The 19,065-nt window shown below is 34.7% G+C and overlaps 2 protein-coding genes across 2 annotated transcripts; one reads left to right on the top strand and one right to left on the bottom strand.

The window, feature by feature from the left end:
• Positions 1-1,689: 1,689 nt before the first annotated feature.
• Positions 1,690-8,458, top strand: LOC139850692 (putative N(6)-adenosine-methyltransferase MT-A70-like). Its single transcript, XM_071840248.1, has 7 exons — positions 1,690-2,746; positions 2,850-2,948; positions 3,072-3,155; positions 3,259-3,602; positions 7,543-7,759; positions 7,870-7,949; positions 8,047-8,458. The coding sequence occupies exons 1-7, from the start codon at positions 1,712-1,714 to the stop codon at positions 8,285-8,287; spliced, it is 2,100 nt and encodes a 699-aa protein (XP_071696349.1). The 5' UTR covers positions 1,690-1,711; the 3' UTR covers positions 8,288-8,458.
• Positions 8,445-9,683, bottom strand: LOC139850693 (uncharacterized). Its single transcript, XM_071840249.1, has one exon. The coding sequence runs from the start codon at positions 9,643-9,645 to the stop codon at positions 8,581-8,583; it is 1,065 nt and encodes a 354-aa protein (XP_071696350.1). The 5' UTR covers positions 9,646-9,683; the 3' UTR covers positions 8,445-8,580.
• Positions 9,684-19,065: the final 9,382 nt, after the last annotated feature.

The raw sequence follows: 19,065 nt of genomic DNA, 5'->3' as shown, positions 1-19,065 counted from the left end.
GGGTCCATAACACCTAAACTGCAACCAAAACCCGCAACCTTGGATTGATCACCCAACCTATTTGAGAATGTAGCGGCAAAACCAGGTTTAGTGAACGGACAGGAACCTGCAGGACCTACGACACCTTTTTGCAGCTATCCATTTGACCCTGTTGCATTTTCAACCACATCCTTCTTAATAATAACCTCCCTAACGCCCACGTTAAGTCCACAAATCGATCAGGAAAATTAACCCCAACATGAGCAGCTTCTTCACACGTCACCTCTCTATTTAATCCTTTAACCCAATCTAGACTAATCTCAACTTCGAGAATACGATTAATAAGACATAGGGGTCGTTTAACTCATTAACCCACTTAAACTAAAGTTAATCTTTTATCCTTTATTCAAATGTAAAACTTAAGGTGCATATGTTTACCTCGTAAGAGCATGAGGTGTGGGAAGGTGTAAACAAGCGTCGCCGATGTTTGGCACTGTGACGAGGTCACGGATTTGTTCAAGGAATTTCAATCCGAAGCCGTGTGGGAACGAATTGTCGAAAAGGCCAAACTGACGAACAAACGTATCACGTTGTACTGTAGGAACGTGTGGAGCCTTCCGGCTTCGAACGGTCGAGATGATGATACGTCTTCGCATGAATCCGGATCTCCGACTCGCTATGGCCGTTAAATTGTTTTTATTTTTAATAAGTAATTTTTAGGATTTAATAAGTAATTTTAGGACTTTTTTATTTTTTGTAACTTTTAATTTTAGGTTTTTAATTGTAATCGTTTTAGGATTTTTTTTTTTTTTAAATAAAAGTGTATTTTAGGACTTTTAATGTATTTTTTAATTTAATATTTGTTCGTATTTTTATTAATTCTATTTAATAATGTGTTACAAATATATAAGAAAATGTATAAATAAATAATTGGTGGACCCTATCTTCTCTCTCCAAGACACTGAACTGACAATCGTCTCAATTCCCCTGTTTTTTCACCAATGTCAGTTTACAATGTCAGTCCAGTCAGCGTCCAGTCATCAGCAAGACACTGAACTAACACTGAACTGATGCGTCACCACACCCAGTGCTCTAAATGAATGGTTCAACGCTGAATGCTGAACTATTCAACATACAGCGCGTTTGTTTATAACATTTGAATGACAGATGATGCTGAATGGTTCAACATTTAATAGTAAACCGTTCAGAGTTGGAACTATCTCTTAACCATTAATCACTTAAATTTTATGTAACATACTTTTAGACTATATCCAGGGCCGGATTTGAGGGCGTGCAACACGTTCGCTCGCACATGACCCATAATTCAAAGGGGCCTATAGTGCTAGTATTTAACCAAATTTTATAGTGTTTATTGAACTTGTTCATACATATATTTAAAACTTTTGTATAGAAAAAGGCCTATTTTATGTTAACTGAACAGGGCCCATATAAAAAATTAGAATTGACGAGACGGTCCTGACTATATAAAAAATATTTATTAAACAAATATATTGTAATTTTTATTCACGTTAAAGGTTAATAAGATAATTTTAAATTAATCACATTATTTGTTCAAAATAATTATCAAACATGTTATTTTCATTCAGATTATGAATCATATAACGTTAAATCATTCGGTGTTATAAACGCAACCTTATAAACTTATAAATCTACTGAATTTTTTTATATAAAAGCCTTTTAATGCCGGGTCTTCTTCATTCAGAACAAAAAAATGGAGACTAGTACTCAATCAGATACCACGACAGACGAAATCGCAAACATCAAAGAAATTCGTCAACAAATTGAATCACGTATCGAAACCCTACGCAATTCACAGCTCGATATCATATCATCTCTCCATTACAACGGCGTCGTTCCAGACATTGCGTCATCTCTCGATCTCCATCTCAATGTCGTTTCATCCTTCAACAACCGTCGTTTCACCCCTCTTCCCAACCCCCTTCCAAACCCTAACCCTAACACCACCAAACGCCGTATCCAACCACCTGCTCCAGCTCTCAAATTGTCAAAACTTTCCGGCGATTCACATCCGAAACACTCGGCGGAGGTAACGGATGAAGTCGCCGCGCCGTTAGCTACGGTTAGGTCAATTGTGGCGGTTTGTTTGCTGGAAAGGGTTCCGTTTACGGAGATTGATTCGGTGGCGGTGGTGAGTAAATTGGAGAGTGAGGGGTTTCAGTCTGTTACAGCGGCTGAGAAGGCGGCGTTGAGGGAAGTCGCCGGAGGGGAACCGGTTACGGCGGTGGAGAATGCGTTGAGATCAATGTCGGAGGATAACGGTGGCCTTCAGTTGGATGAAATTAAAGTGAATGGGAAAGTTAGGGTTTTAGTGAAAGGGATTGATAGGACTAAGTTAATGAAAGAGTTACCTGAAAGTAAACCGAATGAATCGAATTCGAATAATTCGATCATTGGTAATGCGACTCAGCAAACTAATAGTGGTTGGATAGGGCAAGGAGATGGTGGACAGATGATGGGACCTAGGGGGATGATGGGTAGGCCGCGAGGGATCGGTCTTAGTCCGATGCATAGGCCGCCTCCGATGGGGATGTATTCGCCTATGAGCGGTGGGCCCGGTGGTGGTTCGAATGGGAAGCCAAATAGGACTGAAGAAGATGATCTTAAGGACCTTGAAGCTTTACTTAATAAAAAGTCTTTTAAAGAGTTACAGAAATCTAAAGCAGGAGAGGAGTTGTTGGATCTTATTCATAGGCCCACCGCAAAGGAAACTGCTGTTGCTGCAAAGGTTTGTGCTTTTATCATCTTTCTGTAATTTGCTTTATTTGAATCTGAATAGATTGATATTTAATGGCAACGATAATGACATCGTCTTATTATGATTGTTTCAGTTCAAAAGTAAAGGTGGTTCTCAAGTGAAGGAGTATTGTACTGCTTTGACTAAAGAAGATTGTATGCGTCAATCTGGTTCTTTTATCTCTTGTGAAAAGGTATGTGACAGTTAAGAAATGAGTAGAATTGAGAACAATGGCTTATATTTTTCTGCAAATGCTATGAATCAATGAATTAGACAGATACAGGTTAACTGAGTCTGGGCTGTTATTATGTATCAGGTTCATTTCAGGCGTATAATTGCTGCTCATACTGATATGCAACTTGGTGACTGTTCTTTTCTTGACACGTGCCGTCACATGAAGGTTATAAATCATTACCTACTTTTGTATCATCTTGAAGGATAATCTTCTTAGTTTATTCTTTTATTGTTTTGATATGAATTTGCACATCTGTTTTGTATGACAGACTTGCAAGTATGTACATTATGAACTTGATTCAACACCAGATGTGCCACATATGATGATGGGTCATCCTTCAAAGTCTTTAAAGCCTCAACGTGCTGAGTATTGTTCAGAAGCAGAGCTTGGTGAGTCACAATGGATTAATTGTGACATTAGAAACTTTAGAATGGATATTTTAGGACAATATGGTGTGATAATGGCTGATCCACCATGGGACATTCATATGGAGTTACCTTATGGCACCATGGCTGATGATGAAATGCGCAATCTTAATATTCAAGCGTTGCAGACTGATGGTCTTATCTTTCTCTGGGTGACTGGACGAGCAATGGAACTTGGTCGTGAATGGTATGCAATTCTTTTAACTTTCTTAGAAGCATGACAATGAAAAGTTAGTGTTTCTTTGTACATAATTACTTTTTTAAAATGGTGTCCCATGTTTGGCTCCCTGGATTATCCTGTTTATGATGCATATAAATGGAGTAAATTAGATTTAAAGTTAGTGCTTCTTTGTACATAATTACTTTTTTAAAATGGTGTCCCATGTTTGGCTCCCTGGATTATCCTGTTTATGATGCATATAAATGGAGTAAATTAGATTTTGTATTGCTTTAGATGGATAAATGATACACTAAAAAACTGAATCAATGCTCATGAAATAGGCATAGAGAATAAAGTGTAAGAAAATTGCTTGGATTTTATGTTGGGGAATAAACAATCGAAGGTTCATGATTAGGCTACACATGGATAGAAGTACATGAAAGGACTTATGGATGGATGGTGTGTATGTGTGTAGAGAAGACATAGTATATATAGCTAAGAGTAATAATATGGCTTTTTGAAAAATAATATCCCTAAAATGTTTAAGAATGAGCTAATAACTTAGGTAAACTATATGATCTATCAATGTGGCAATTATCTTCTATTCTTTAGTATGTGTGTGGGATAGATGGAATCATGGATGGGGTGTCAATTAGGTCAATATGTTTGGTCACACAATGAGTAGGAAGTGAGAAATCAGTTACGGAAACTATTTTTGTTATGGAGGATTGATCATGTACATAGTAATATGAAGTCGTGTATAGGATGCAACAAGATGACTTATGTTCAAACATGGAACTGGATCTGCCACAAAAGAACAAGAAATATAATTATAACTCAATTAGTAGTATTTGATAAAGAATAACCTGATAGAGAAGAGCTCATGGATATCCAGCCCAAGCCCACCATGATATAGTGGTATTCTGTTAGTATACAAGGGCATAAAGTATAGTGGTATTGCATTCAAGTATTATATTTGTGTTTTGGTATTTCGGCTATAGTGGATTGGGCATGAAGTTAGCACAATCGCGGAGCTAGATTCTCTTTAATATATATATATATATATATATATATATATATATATATATATATATATATATATATATATATATCGGCTCTAGTTATTGAGTCGACAGCAAGCGTCGATTTATTGGCGACTTGACTGACTCTTAGAGCCTAAATTAAATTTAAGGCAGGATTTAAAACCCATGGGAATTTGATTTTACCATTTTCATGACATCTCAATTTTATTTTTAATTTTAATTTAATTTAATTTTTTTTAAAGTTTTTTCCCTACTTATTGGCTGGAGGTCCACTCAGAAGTAATCTCTCTATTCGTCGAATAGAGAGAGGGGGATGACTTTCTCTACTTTTGAGAGTGTTTCCACTCTGGGTGGAGAAATGACTTGTCTTTATTCTCGGATAAGGTAAGGATTGTCTACATCTCACCTCCCAATACACCACTTATGTGGTATTGGGTTTTGTTGTTGTTGTATATATATCTACACATATATAATGGCGACTTTCATATAATATAAAAGAGCCTAAACGAAACAATACAAAGACCAACCGGACACAACAAAATTAAGACATACTAAACAAACAAAAGACACAAGAAAACACACCAAGTAGACGTTAACGACAAAACATAGACATAACATGCTAACGCACAATCTAAAAGAGAGAATTTGTAAACTCAATAGCGAGCATGCAACTCCAAGAACCTACCAATCTATTACCTATAAGCTCTATGTAATTCCTCTAGTTTCTTCCTAGTTTATATATATATTTTTTCAAGTTAAAGGGATTATTTTGTTTAATCACTACAATATACGAGTATAAATTATAAATTATATATTAAATATTAGTATAAAAATTAATTACTAAAATTTTTGTTAGGATAAAATCTTTGATTAATCATACTAAAATAGACTTAAACTTAAAATCCTCCGCGCGCTCACACACAGAGAGAGATGGATACATAATAACCATAATTCTTTGAACAATCATAATTATTTTATAATTAGTCATCTAACATTTTCTTCATTTATGGAGTTGTATTGCACGATTTGCTGTATACACACTTTCTTGATCGAAGAAGAAGTAAGAGGCATAATACCAAATTTCATCTGAAGCTGCGCTACTTTTGTAACATTAGGTCTTTTACTTTAAAGCGGCAAAAGACTAAAAAGTCTTTTACAATACTCGAATGTAACGTTTTGAAAGCTTTTGTCGTTTTAAATTAAGACGAACAAACGTTACAGAAGTAATGCAACTTCGGGTGAAACTTAGTGTTATGTCTTTTGCGTCTTTTTCGATCAAGAAAATGTATACGGAAAATCATGCAATACAACCACATAAATGAAAAAAATGTTGATGACTAATTATAATATAATGATGAGTGTTAAAATAATGATGGTCATTATATATCTATATATATAGGTGGAGAATCTTAAGTGTACTATAATATGATTAATTAAAGATTTTATCCTAATTTGTAACTATTAAGCCAAAAAATTTAATAATTTATTTTTATGCCATCATTTAATTTCTTTCTTCTAGTAAGTTAATCTTTCACTTTTTTTAAATAATTTGAAGTAATATATAGTTAGAGGAATTATTCAGAGCTCATAGGTAACAAATTAGTAGGTTCTTAGAGTTGTGGGCTCGATGTTAGAAATTGTATCTCTTTTAAGATTGTTCGTTATAGTGTTATGTCATTGTTTTGTTGTTAACATCTTCGTGGTGTGCTTTCTTGTGTGTCTTTTTTTTGTTTAGCATGTCTTAATTTTGTTGTGTCGGATTAGTCTTTGTAGGCTCCTTTAATTATATATATATATATATATAGCGAAGGGATCAAGGGGGAAGTGACATGTAGGGGGAAGGGGGGAAGTAAATCTTTTTTTTTGTTTTCGCCATTTTTTAAAATTTGTTTTGCAAACATTAAGATTAGGTGAAAATATGAACATTAAAAAAAGACACTTTGTGGTAAATATTATTATTTTGACCTAGAAAACGTTCGAAGAAATAACATTCATCGTGATGAATATTATTTCTTCGAGCGTTTTTTTTTTCTTCAACTTATGTGATTTTTTTTTCAATCTAAACCCTAAACCTTAATTTCTAAATCCTAATTTTAAACCCTAAATTCTAAACCCTAATTTCTAAATAACATTCATCACGATGAATGTTAATTTTTTGAGCGTTTTCTAGGTCAAACTAATAACATTTATCACCAAGTGTCTTTTTTACATGATCATATTTTCACCTAATCTTATTGTTTGTAAAAAAAAAAAAAAAATTTTAAAAACGTAACTTCCCCCGTTATGTTACTTCCCTCTGGATCCCCCCCCTTCTCTCTCCCCCTCTCTCTCTCTCCCTCCCTCCACATATATATATATATATATATATATATATATATATATATATATATATATATATATATATATATATATTCATGCCCAAGCTACTATAGCCAAAATACATAATAATACTTGTATGCAATGCCACTATGCCCTTATATACTAACAGAATACCTTGGGCTGTTTTTTAACAGTGTCCCCATCCCACCTAAAATTTGAAGAAAAATCCATTATTGTTTCAAAGGGGATGTTTTTTTTTTTATGCATAATTGGAAATATTACTTTGTCAATTTCTGGAAATCCTATCATTCTCCTACGGTCCACTTACCGAGGAATAGAAAGGAAGGACCCGGGGTTAGAGCTAGTTGGGTTGGGGTATAGAGCCGTAAGCGCGGTGGGGATGACAACGGACGTGCGTACGGTTAATATAAGGAAATTAAAAAGTCATTGATTGTTGGGAACTTTCACTCCTCTATATTCGAAAAATATGCCTTTCTAGGAGCATTACAATCTGCAGCCTGTATTTCAGTTGAGAATAAGACAGGCCTAAAATGTCGCTGTATGTATATCCAAGTATATGTCGTTGATTCAATTACGTATTACAGTTTGGAGTTGTGGGGATACAAGCGCGTTGAGGAAATTATATGGGTGAAGACCAATCAGTTGCAGCGAATAATAAGAACAGGACGCACTGGCCATTGGCTGAATCATAGCAAGGAACATTGCCTAGTTGGTATTAAAGGAGATCCAATTATGAACAGGAATATTGATACTGATGTCGTTGTTGCAGAGGTTCGAGAAACTAGCCGAAAACCAGACGAGGTTCACATTTATACCATAAAATATTAGTCCCTATTGGATTTTCACTTTGCTTTCTATTTCCGTTTTGCGTCTGTCTTTGATAATAAATCTAATGCATATCTTTCTTGCAGATGTACCCTTTATTGGAGAGAATAAGTCCAAGGACAAGAAAGCTTGAATTGTTTGCTAGGATGCACAACACACATGCAGGGTAAGTGTATTATAACATCATATCACATTTTTTTTTTGAACTAATAATGATGTCAAAATGTGAACTTGATAGTTTTTTTTTTTTTGACAATTATCAGGTGGATGTCACTTGGCAATCAACTAAGTGGAGCTCGATTAGTAGACGGTGGGTTACGGGCAAGATTCAAGGCCGCTTACCCTGAAGTTGAGGTACAGCCCCAGTCTCCTCCTAGGGCTTCTAATATGGAAGCGGACAGTGTGGAAACGAGAAGCCCGTTTGCTGAATCGAAGCCCATGACTACCCAGTTTTCTGATGTTAGACCTCCTGAACAAACCTACGCAGCGAATCAAAGCCAATGATTTATGGTTTAATAGTGTAAGCTTTATAACTTAAGGTTTAGTAGTGTAAGCTTTATAACTTGTGGTTTAGTACTGTAACTTTATAACTTTATGTTTTAGTTGTGTAAACTTTATAACTTATGTTTGGTTATTAATCTTATCACAAACAAGATTTTGCTAGAAATTTTAACCTTTTTGGAAAATTAGGAACAGTTGCAATAATTGGATTACAGCAATTGCATAATGATCGCAAATCACAAATCTTTATTGAAAAAAGAAAAAGAAAAACAATGCAAATTGCAAATCATGATAATTCATTCACTCCAGTACTTGTCTTCACTAACTTCTGCATTCTCAATACCATCATCATCATCAACAGCATTCGATTTCATCTTAAACTTGTTCACATCTTCAACACAAGCACTCCTAAACAACCCAATATCTACAGCCCCCGATATCATACCATACCCACGTGACCTCATATCCTCGGGCCCATCATGCGGCATTGCAAATCCCGATAAATACGCTCCACCACCACCACCCTTCTCCGTCGTCTTCAACACCCCCTTCTCCGCTGTCCTCATCATCGCTTTCACTTTCTTATGCCCAGGGTCCCACAAATACCCCATACTCGCACTCAAATCCAACGGCCCCATTTGCACGCAATCAACACCATCAACTTCTGCAATCTCTTCAATCTTCTTCACTCCCTCTTCAGATTCCACTTGACACATTATCAAAAGTTCATCTTCATAATTACTTAAATACCCATTATCGATTCCGTAATCAGACGCCCTGACGACAGTATGAGCCGAACCGCGAACTCCCTTAGGCGGAAATTTACAATACGACACTGCTTTTTTAGCCATTTTTTGATTCTCGATCATTGGGAACATGATTCCCTGAGGTCCGAGATCGAGCGCTTTTTTAGCCCAGGCTGGATCAGAATCCGGTATCCGAATGATCGCCGGCGTACGTGCGGCGGCAAGAGCGTGGAGACATGACAGGGCTTGGGAGATGCCGCCGGGGCCATGTTCCATATCCACGACGACGAAATCGTAGCCGGAAAGACCGGCGATCTCGGCGAGAGTAGGAGAGAAGGAGAGTAGGAATAGACCGTATACAGTTTCGCCATTTTTGAGACGAGATTTTAGGGTTTGTGTGGCGGCGGCGGTGGTGGTTAGAGTGTCGGAAATGGTGGATCTGATGGGAGGTGCGACTGAGGTGTTGTGATTGATGAAGGAGGTTGAAGATTTAAAATTGGGGGAATTTGGAAAATGGATTAGGGTTTTAGAAAGGGGGGAATGCAGGGTGGGTTTTGGTGTTAGGGTTTTGGTATTGGAGTGAAGTGATGAAGCTGAGAAAGTGAAAGTCGCCATTGCAAATACGGTGGAAAATGACCGGATTTTATGACATAAAATGTAATACTGTAAATACTGGAGTAATAAGGTCAACGAGAACTCAGCTTATTTCTTTGGCAAAAGCTTATTTCTTTACTGAAACTTTTTTTTTTTTTTTTTTTGGCAAAAAAACAAAAACTTTTATAACAAATCTAATCTCAAAAAGAGACATGAAACAAAGAAGCATACAAACCACCACGGCCGAGGCTAGAACATTACAAAAGCCTAACCAAGGCAAACAAAAATGCTAACTAAATCGAGCCTCCCCGCGAAATAACCATACATAAAGAACAAAGGAAAGACATTAAAGCGAACGACCACCTAACAGAAAAACCAAGACCAACCAAAATCAAGAACCAATGTTCTTGTTGCCTACGCCATCATCCAATTTAGCCCTAAACGAAAAAGTCGATTCAATACCGATCCCATCCGTATTCAAGCCACCATTCCTAAATTCATCAAAAAAACCAACTCCATCTAATGTCCGCCCCACTCCCAAACCCACACGCTTCCACTTACAATTGTCAGTCGATTGAACATCTTTTGACTTCCCACGTAGAGCATCCACATCCTCGTCATCTTCGCTTGAATTGTGTAAACAAAATGCCCCATTCTTTTCGCCCTTTTTCTTAGCGTTGCCTCTTTTCATTTTATCACTCTTAGTCACAATCTTCTTGCCCCCGTTGAACCGAAATTTGCTAGTGTGTACATGCCACCCCCTACAAAAACCTTTACAAAGTTTATCGGCACAAATGCAAAATTTTCGACCCTCACCTTTACCGGTAGCAACGTTAGCCAAGTTGTCAAGAAGTGCCCTAGTTGTTGCATCACACGCTACGGGTGTCGAAATATCCGCAATTCGCCTTTTCTTAGATTTAGGTCCCATACCTACACCATCAAGCGCTTATGTCATCAAAATGAGCCGAATACGGACTAGCTAACGCCCCATCAACTCCGCCGTTCTTATTACCCTTTTCACCAATCGACACCTTACTCGTCAACTCCTTGACTCCTCCAACATCTACTTTCTTACAGTTAATTGAGGAAACATTATCCTCATTAGCATCAAAGCACCCCGAAGCCATCATTACCGCATCCACCACACCCGTCCCGTCGTCCACTTCATTCATAACTTCCTGTTTATCATGTGCATTATCTGTTTCCACTGTTGAGACTATGACCGGAACATCAAGATTGGCCCCACTCGGAAAAGACCCAACATCGAACTTATGATTAATACTCTCCACCACCTCCTTCGAAAAACCATCGTCAATAATTGAGCGAATGTCGACCGAATGCTGTGACGATCGCTCCAAATCCATATGGACAATACGTCATTCATTGATTTCATTGCGAGGTATTTGACCTCTATATGATACGTTTTGTAAACATTGCATTCTTTTGAAAAGGCACACCATAAATGAATATTTAAATCAAAGGTTTTCGACATCTGATGATTTCTACATATAGACAATCACCATAAATAATAGTTTACAATAGTACTTCCGTTGACAATGCAGTCAAAATAAGATACATGGTGATGATTTGGTGAATGCAACGTTTCCTTGAAAAGTATGTCATGTAAGACTCCATGCACATAGCTTGTCTAACATATAAGCAACAGCAGAAGACTTCTAGTAAACCTGAGAATAAACATGCTAACAAGTGTCAACACAAAGGTTGGTGAGTTCATAGTTTTATTGTTTCGTATAATCTGTATGTAAAGGTGAATCACAAGTTTTCAGTTGTTTCATCCAGAAACGTTTATCAAAATATTCTACGAAATTGAGCACCCTGGTAACTAAACTTAACGTATATATATTTTATACCCTTTGTATAATCATCTTAATAATACACGCAAACCAACGTGTACGCTTCTCAAATAGCATACATCCGTTAAAAGGCTAGTGCTCTAGCTCGGACGGGGATATCAAGCCCTATGGATCCATATACTACTACTCGCGCCCACCAGTTCTTATAACTGGCAGTTACTAGTTACCAAAGCTAAGGGATTTTCAGTTCAAACTCAGTGTAGAATTTAGTATGTACTTGTATCCATTGCGTTTAAAATAAAGTGCATGTATTCTCAGCCCAAAAATATATATTGCAAAAGCAATTAAAAAGGGATCAATGAAACTCACCTTAGCAGCATATAAAGTCGTTCACCAAAATGTGATCGAAACTCGAATTACCAAATTACCGTAGATCTCAACCTAGAGAGCATATGTTGGTCAATAAATGTCTATCAAGCTAGGTCAGGTCATAGTGTATAACAATCCTAATGCTCGAGATCGACATACAAAAGTTATCCAAAGTCGTTTCAAAAAGTCAATTTTGACAATAGTTCAACAAAACGAGACATACCTTATATAAGGATTCATTTACTCGGTTGGTAATATTCAAAAATCCAATTTATCAATCTCGTAAACAAGTTGTTTAAATCTTAATTATAGATTCAAAAGCAATTTCAATTAACGTTAATCATAATTCAGTTGATCATATCTTTTAATCCGTTCATCGAAATTATTCGATATCTAAATGAAAAGTTATTGATTTTTCGCCAGCTTTCCAAAAACATGTATATCATATACCTTTTACTAGTAATCTATGTATTTAATTTGTGATTCATTATACACTGTTTAACGATGAAATTTAGCATACATGCATGCATAAATATATATACTCGAGCACTAGACATGGATACACAATTAATGTATAAAAGATAAAATATGAGTGCTTACGTATCAATATTGAGATTCAATATTGTAGGAAAGTACGTAGACGCAACAGAGATGATAAACACTAGATTTGATTCACAAATATACCCTCGAACATTACCCATAACCTCCTTGGCAATAACCCATAATTTTCTTAGCTCTATCCCGCTCAAAAACCCATTTTGAAGGTGACACGCTCATAACCTCGTCGTAGTATTTTAGGTATATATACTACTGATAATAATATTATAATAAGATTAATAATAATAATATTAATCTTAATAATAATAATAATAATAATAATAATAATAATAATAATAATAATAATAATAATAATAATAATATAAAAAAATATAATAATACATAGGAATGAATCGAGCTTTTATAGTATGTGGCCTGCTACAGTACCTCATGCGATCGCATGAGTTTTCAGTGTTTTTGCCATGCGATCGCATGGCCGCCTTATCCTGTTTTTGTTTGCTAGTTCGTCGACATCAAATAGTGTTTACTGTAGCAAATAGTGTTTTACTGTAGCAAATAGTGTTTTACTGTAGCAAATCATTGTAGCAAAGTCGTTTTCACGTGTCTTTATATTGCTATACGCATTGATATACACGGTTTGTAATTTCGGGGTTGTTATCGGGCTTTATGTTCTCCATTATATTTCGGAGCTTCATGCTTTCGTTTTCTCTTCTCGACCTTAAGTCAAGCGAATAATGGTCCAGAATTCGTAGGTATGAATTTCGGTAAAAAAAAACATAATTAACGTTCTAAGAAAGAAACGGTAATGGCACAATCTGACTTGTCAAATTACTAGAATATCCGGAAAAGACCGAATCATCAAGAAATATATTTTCTTGATATATTTAGAGATTATATAGAATGAAAGAGTTATGTAACATGGTTTATGATGAGGGTGTGATATGTGAACCTTTATCACGTTCCATTAGAAACTCAGCATGACTTACTGTAATATAATCACGTTGATCAAGTGTCATTATATTATACTAACCCATGCTTCAATTCCCAACATTACTTCAAAACATTTATATTTTAAACTTGAAAGTTTCAGAATTTAGAAACTAAAATAGTTTCTTTTATGGTGTAACACAGATATCGTAAGGAGAAAATTGATTTTCGATAAGAATGATTATGGAATTATCTCCAGAAATATGGAGGATATTTATAATGAAAGATACGATGATATCTTAGAATTTCTTATATCAGAGGATGATGAAGAATATTGTCCGCAAGGGTTTAGATTCGGAAGCAAGGTATTCGTTAATGGCTTCAGCAGATACTGAATCATTTGGATTCTTTGAAGACAGGTTTCGTCCTAGTGATTTATCCACAGCCTCTTTCATACTTTGCTCAATCCGTTTTCCAGTTTCAAACTTTCTCTTTTTCTCAGCTTTACCACCATACTATTCTTTATCATCAAACTTTTGACTGTTAAGGTCGTTTACAGTTTCTGCTGCTTCATCAACATTTTTCCAAAATTCGAAGAACTAGTTTCGTAGTTTGGGGTGTTTTTCGGAAACTTCACATTCGAAGTATGTAAGTCCAGGAGGTAGACGTTATATGTACACATATAACTGTTGGCGTAGACGTGCTACAAGATTTCAAAATACTGATTGCTAATTCCCGATAGTTGGTATGGCAATTGCCGTTACAAGATGTGGATGAGTACATGATACGGTTTCAATGAGTATAAGGATTTTTTTCGGAAGGTCAAAGATAAATGAAGTTGTTGGTAAATTTACTGCTAATGTGGTGGAACATGAAAGATTCCCCGATAACAAAAACGTATATGCCAAAGTTACAAGTCTGAAAGGTCATCGTTGACTGGTTGAACGGTTGATAATACTGGATACTTTGAAAAGAAATTGCAAGGTTATTTTCAGTAATAACAATGCTAAAGGATCTTTCACATTTTTGAAGTCAAAGTATATCTTTAAAAGATGTAGAGATCTAAGAATGATTTCACCGGTTCAGAGTTATGACTTGGATTCTGATCCGTTAATATCAGAATATGTAATTGAATTTGTATGAAAACGATTGTATATCGCTGTGAGCATAGTTAATAATTTTTGAATCAAAGTTGAAGAATGTACAATATAACATATTAATTGTGAACTTATATATTTCCCGAGTATTACCTACCCGTTAAAGATTTCACAATTAATACTTTGTACAAAAGAATTTTTATTACCGTTTTTATGAAAATATATGTATGTATATTTTCTTCAGATGTAATACAGATTTAATGAGTTAATATCATATTAAGCTCATTTGATTTTCGGCTTGAATTAGAAATGAATAATCTCTAAAATATTAAAGATTACATAATCTTTGCGGAGTATTTCGCTAATGAAATCAATACTTCATTATTTATTCTTATTGATATTCCTTGGTGAAGGGTGTTGATATTCGTGGAATTCTTGCAAACTTCGCAAGGTGCAAATGATGTTTTCTAGAAAGTTTCGAGTGCATCGAAGATGAAAGTGTAAAATCAACCATATTATTGAATAATACACTTGGTTTATTATGAAACAGAATTCTTTGGATTGAAACAGAGATTGTAGTTAACGAAGGTTAAGTTGTTAACGAAGGATGTACATCATAGCATATTAGTAATATGAATTTAACCGAGTAGTATTTACCCTTTTTCAATTCATACTTAATAGCTTAGTACGAAAAGATTTATGATGGTTTTAAAATATATATAAGATATACATATAAATTCTTCAGAGGGAATGAGTTAATATTTCATAACTCGTTGATACAAATATACGCGTTGTTGACTTGTAATAATATCCACGGTGCTTTCTTGAACTGGCGGAACTTGTGATGTTAGAGGTGCTGATGATTCTAATGATGTTGACAGCACTAACTGTGCTGGTGAGGCTAAGGGTACTATTGATGATGTTGGTAAAACAAGTCTAGCTTGTACCTTACGCATCATTCTTGTCAGGGTTTCTATTCTTCCTTCTATTTATCTGATTTACGGTTAGAACTGGGATAAATAATCTCTAAGATTTTAGAGATTACATAATCACCGTAGAATATTTCTTCGATGAAGTTATGAGTCACTACTTCATCATTTATTGTTGTTGGCACTCCTTGGTATCTACGGTGCGTATGATGTTGATATCTGAAGTACAGTTTTTTAGATGTGATATTGAGGTGTGGGATGCGGATGTGGTTGTTGGTGGTGGTAATGGTACTGTTGTTGTTGATAATGGTGGTACTGGTTATGCTGCTGGTGCTGCTGCTGGTGTTTGTAACCTTCGCACCATATTCTCCAAAGCCACTACCCGAGCGCGAAGCTCGTTGAATTCTTCTATTATACCAGGATGATCGGTGGTTCGGACGAGCGGACGAATAAGATTTAGAATGTGAGATAGTATATAATCATGACTAGATACTCTGGAAATGAGAGAGAAAATTGTAGTGACCCGAACTTTTCCATGTTTATATATATTAATTAAGATTGATATTTACATGATTAAATGTTTCCAACATGTTAAGCAATCAAACTTGTTAAGACTTGATTAATTGAAATATGTTTCATATAGACAATTGACCACCCAAGTTGACCGGTGATTCACGAACCTTAAAACTTGTAAAAACTATATGATGACATATATATGGATATATATATATTTAACATGATACTATGATAAGTAAACATATCATTAAGTATACTAACAATGAACTACATATGTAAAAACAAGACTACTAACTTAATGATTTTTAAACGAGACATATATGTAACGATTATCGTTGTAAAGACATTTAATGGATATATATATCATATTAAGAGATATTCATACATGATAATATCATGATAATATAATAATTTAAAATCTCATTTGATATTATAAACATTGGGTTAACAACATTTAACAAGATCGTTAACCTAAAGGTTTCAAAACAACACTTACATGTAACGACTAACGATGACTTAACGACTCAGTTAAAATGTATATACATGTAGTGTTTTAATATGTATTTATACACTTTTTAAAGACTTCAATACACTTATCAAAATACTTCTACTTAACAAAAATGCTTACAATTACATCCTCGTTCAGTTTCATCAACAATTCTACTCGTATGCACCCGTATTCGTACTCGTACAATACACAGCTTTTAGATGTATGTACTATTGGTATATACACTCCAATGATCAGCTCTTAGTAGCCCATGTGAGTCACCTAACACATGTGGGAACCATCATTTGGCAACTAGCATGAAATATCTCATAAAATTACAAAAATATGAGTAATCATTCATGACTTATTTACATGAAAACAAAATTACATATCCTTTATATCTAATCCATACACCAACGACCAAAAACACCTACAAGCACTTTCATTCTTCAATTTTATTCATCTAATTGATCTCTCTCAAGTTCTATCTTCAAGTTCTAAGTGTTCTTCATATATTCTACAAGTTCTAGTTACATAAAATCAAGAATACTTTCAAGTTTGCTAGCTCACTTCCAATCTTGTAAGGTGATCATCCAACCTCAAGAAATCTTTGTTTCTTACAGTAGGTTATCATTCTAATACAAGGTAATAATCATATTCAAACTTTGGTTCAATTTCTATAACTATAACAATCTTATTTCAAGTGATGATCTTACTTGAACTTGTTTTCGTGTCATGATTCTGCTTCAAGAACTTCGAGCCATCCAAGGATCCGTTGAAGCTAGATCCATTTTTCTCTTTTCCAGTAGGTTTATCCAAGGAACTTAAGGTAGTAATGATGTTCATAACATCATTCGATTCATACATATAAAGCTATCTTATTCGAAGGTTTAAACTTGTAATCACTAGAACAAAGTTTAGTTAATTCTAAACTTGTTCGCAAACAAAAGTTAATCCGTCTAACTTGACTTTTAAAATCAACTAAACACATATTCTATATCTATATGATATGCTGACTTAATGATTTAAACCTGGAAACACGAAAAACACCGTAAAACTGGATTTACGCCGTCGTAGTAACACCGCGGGCTGTTTTGGGTTAGTTAATTAAAAACTATGATAAACTTTGATTTAAAAGTTGTTATTCTGAGAAAATGATTTTTATTATGAACATGAAACTATATCCAAAAATTATGGTTAAACTCAAAGTGGAAGTATGTTTTCTAAAATGGTCATCTAGACGTCGTTCTTTCGACTGAAATGACTACCTTTACAAAAATGACTTGTAACTTATTTTTCCGACTATAAACCTATACTTTTTCTGTTTATATTCATAAAATAGAGTTCAATATGAAACCATAGCAATTTGATTCACTAAAAACGGATTTAAAATGAAGAAGTTATGGGTAAAACAAGATTGGATAATTTTTCTCATTTTAGCTACGTGAAAATTGGTAACAAATCTATTCCAACCATAACTTAATCAACTTGTATTGTATATTATGTAATCTTGAGATACCATAGACACGTATACAATGTTTCGACCTATCATGTCGACACATCTATATATATTTCGGAACAACCATAGAAACTCTATATGTGAATGTTGGAGTTAGCTATACAGGGTTGAGGTTGATTCCAAAATATATATAGTTTGAGTTGTGATCAATACTGAGATACGTATACACTGGGTCGTGGATTGATTCAAGATAATATTTATCGATTTATTTCTGTACATCTAACTGTGGACAACTAGTTGTAGGTTACTAACGAGGACAGCTGACTTAATAAACTTAAAACATCAAAATATATTAAAAGTGTTGTAAATATATTTTGAACATACTTTGATATATATGTATATATTGTTATAGGTTCGTGAATCAACCAGTGGCCAAGTCTTACTTCCCGACGAAGTAAAAATCTGTGAAAGTGAGTTATAGTCCCACTTTTAAAATCTAATATTTTTGGGATGAGAATACATGCAGGTTTTATAAATGATTTACAAAATAGATGCAAGTACGTTAAACTACATTCTATGGTTGAATTATCGAAATCGAATATGCCCCTTTTTATTAAGTCTGGTAATCTAAGAATTAGGGAACAGACACCCTAATTGACGCGAATCCTAAAGATAGATCTATTGGGCCTAACAAACCCCATCCAAAGTACCGGATGCTTTAGTACTTCGAAATTTATATCATATCCGAAGGGTGTCCCGGAATGATGGGGATATTCTTATATATGCATCTTGTTAATGTCGGTTACCAGGTGTTCACCATATGAATGATTTTTATCTCTATGTATGGGATGTGTATTGAAATATGAAATCTTGTGGTCTATTATTATAATTTGATATATATAGGTTAAACTTATAACTCACCAACATTTTTGTTGACGTTTTAAGCATGTTTATTCTCAGGTGATTATTAAGAGCTTCCGCTGTCGCATACTTAAATAAGGACGAGATTTGGAGTCCATGCTTGTATGATATTGTGTAAAAACTGCATTCAAGAAACTTATTTTGTTGTAACATATTTGTATTGTAAACCATTATGTAATGGTCGTGTGTAAACAGGATATTTTAGATTATCATTAATTGATAATCTACGTAAAGCTTTTTAAACCTTTATTGATGAAATAAAGGTTATGGTTTGTTTTAAAATGAATGCAGTCTTTGAAAAACGTCTCATATAGAGGTCAAAACCTCGCAACGAAATCAATTAATATGGAACGTTTTTAATTAA

This window comes from Rutidosis leptorrhynchoides, chromosome 5, assembly GCF_046630445.1.
Source record: "Rutidosis leptorrhynchoides isolate AG116_Rl617_1_P2 chromosome 5, CSIRO_AGI_Rlap_v1, whole genome shotgun sequence".
Classification (NCBI taxonomy): Eukaryota; Viridiplantae; Streptophyta; class Magnoliopsida; order Asterales; family Asteraceae; genus Rutidosis; species Rutidosis leptorrhynchoides.
The sequence above is the reverse complement of the archived record's forward strand: the minus strand, read 5'-3'. Positions and strand labels throughout refer to the sequence as shown.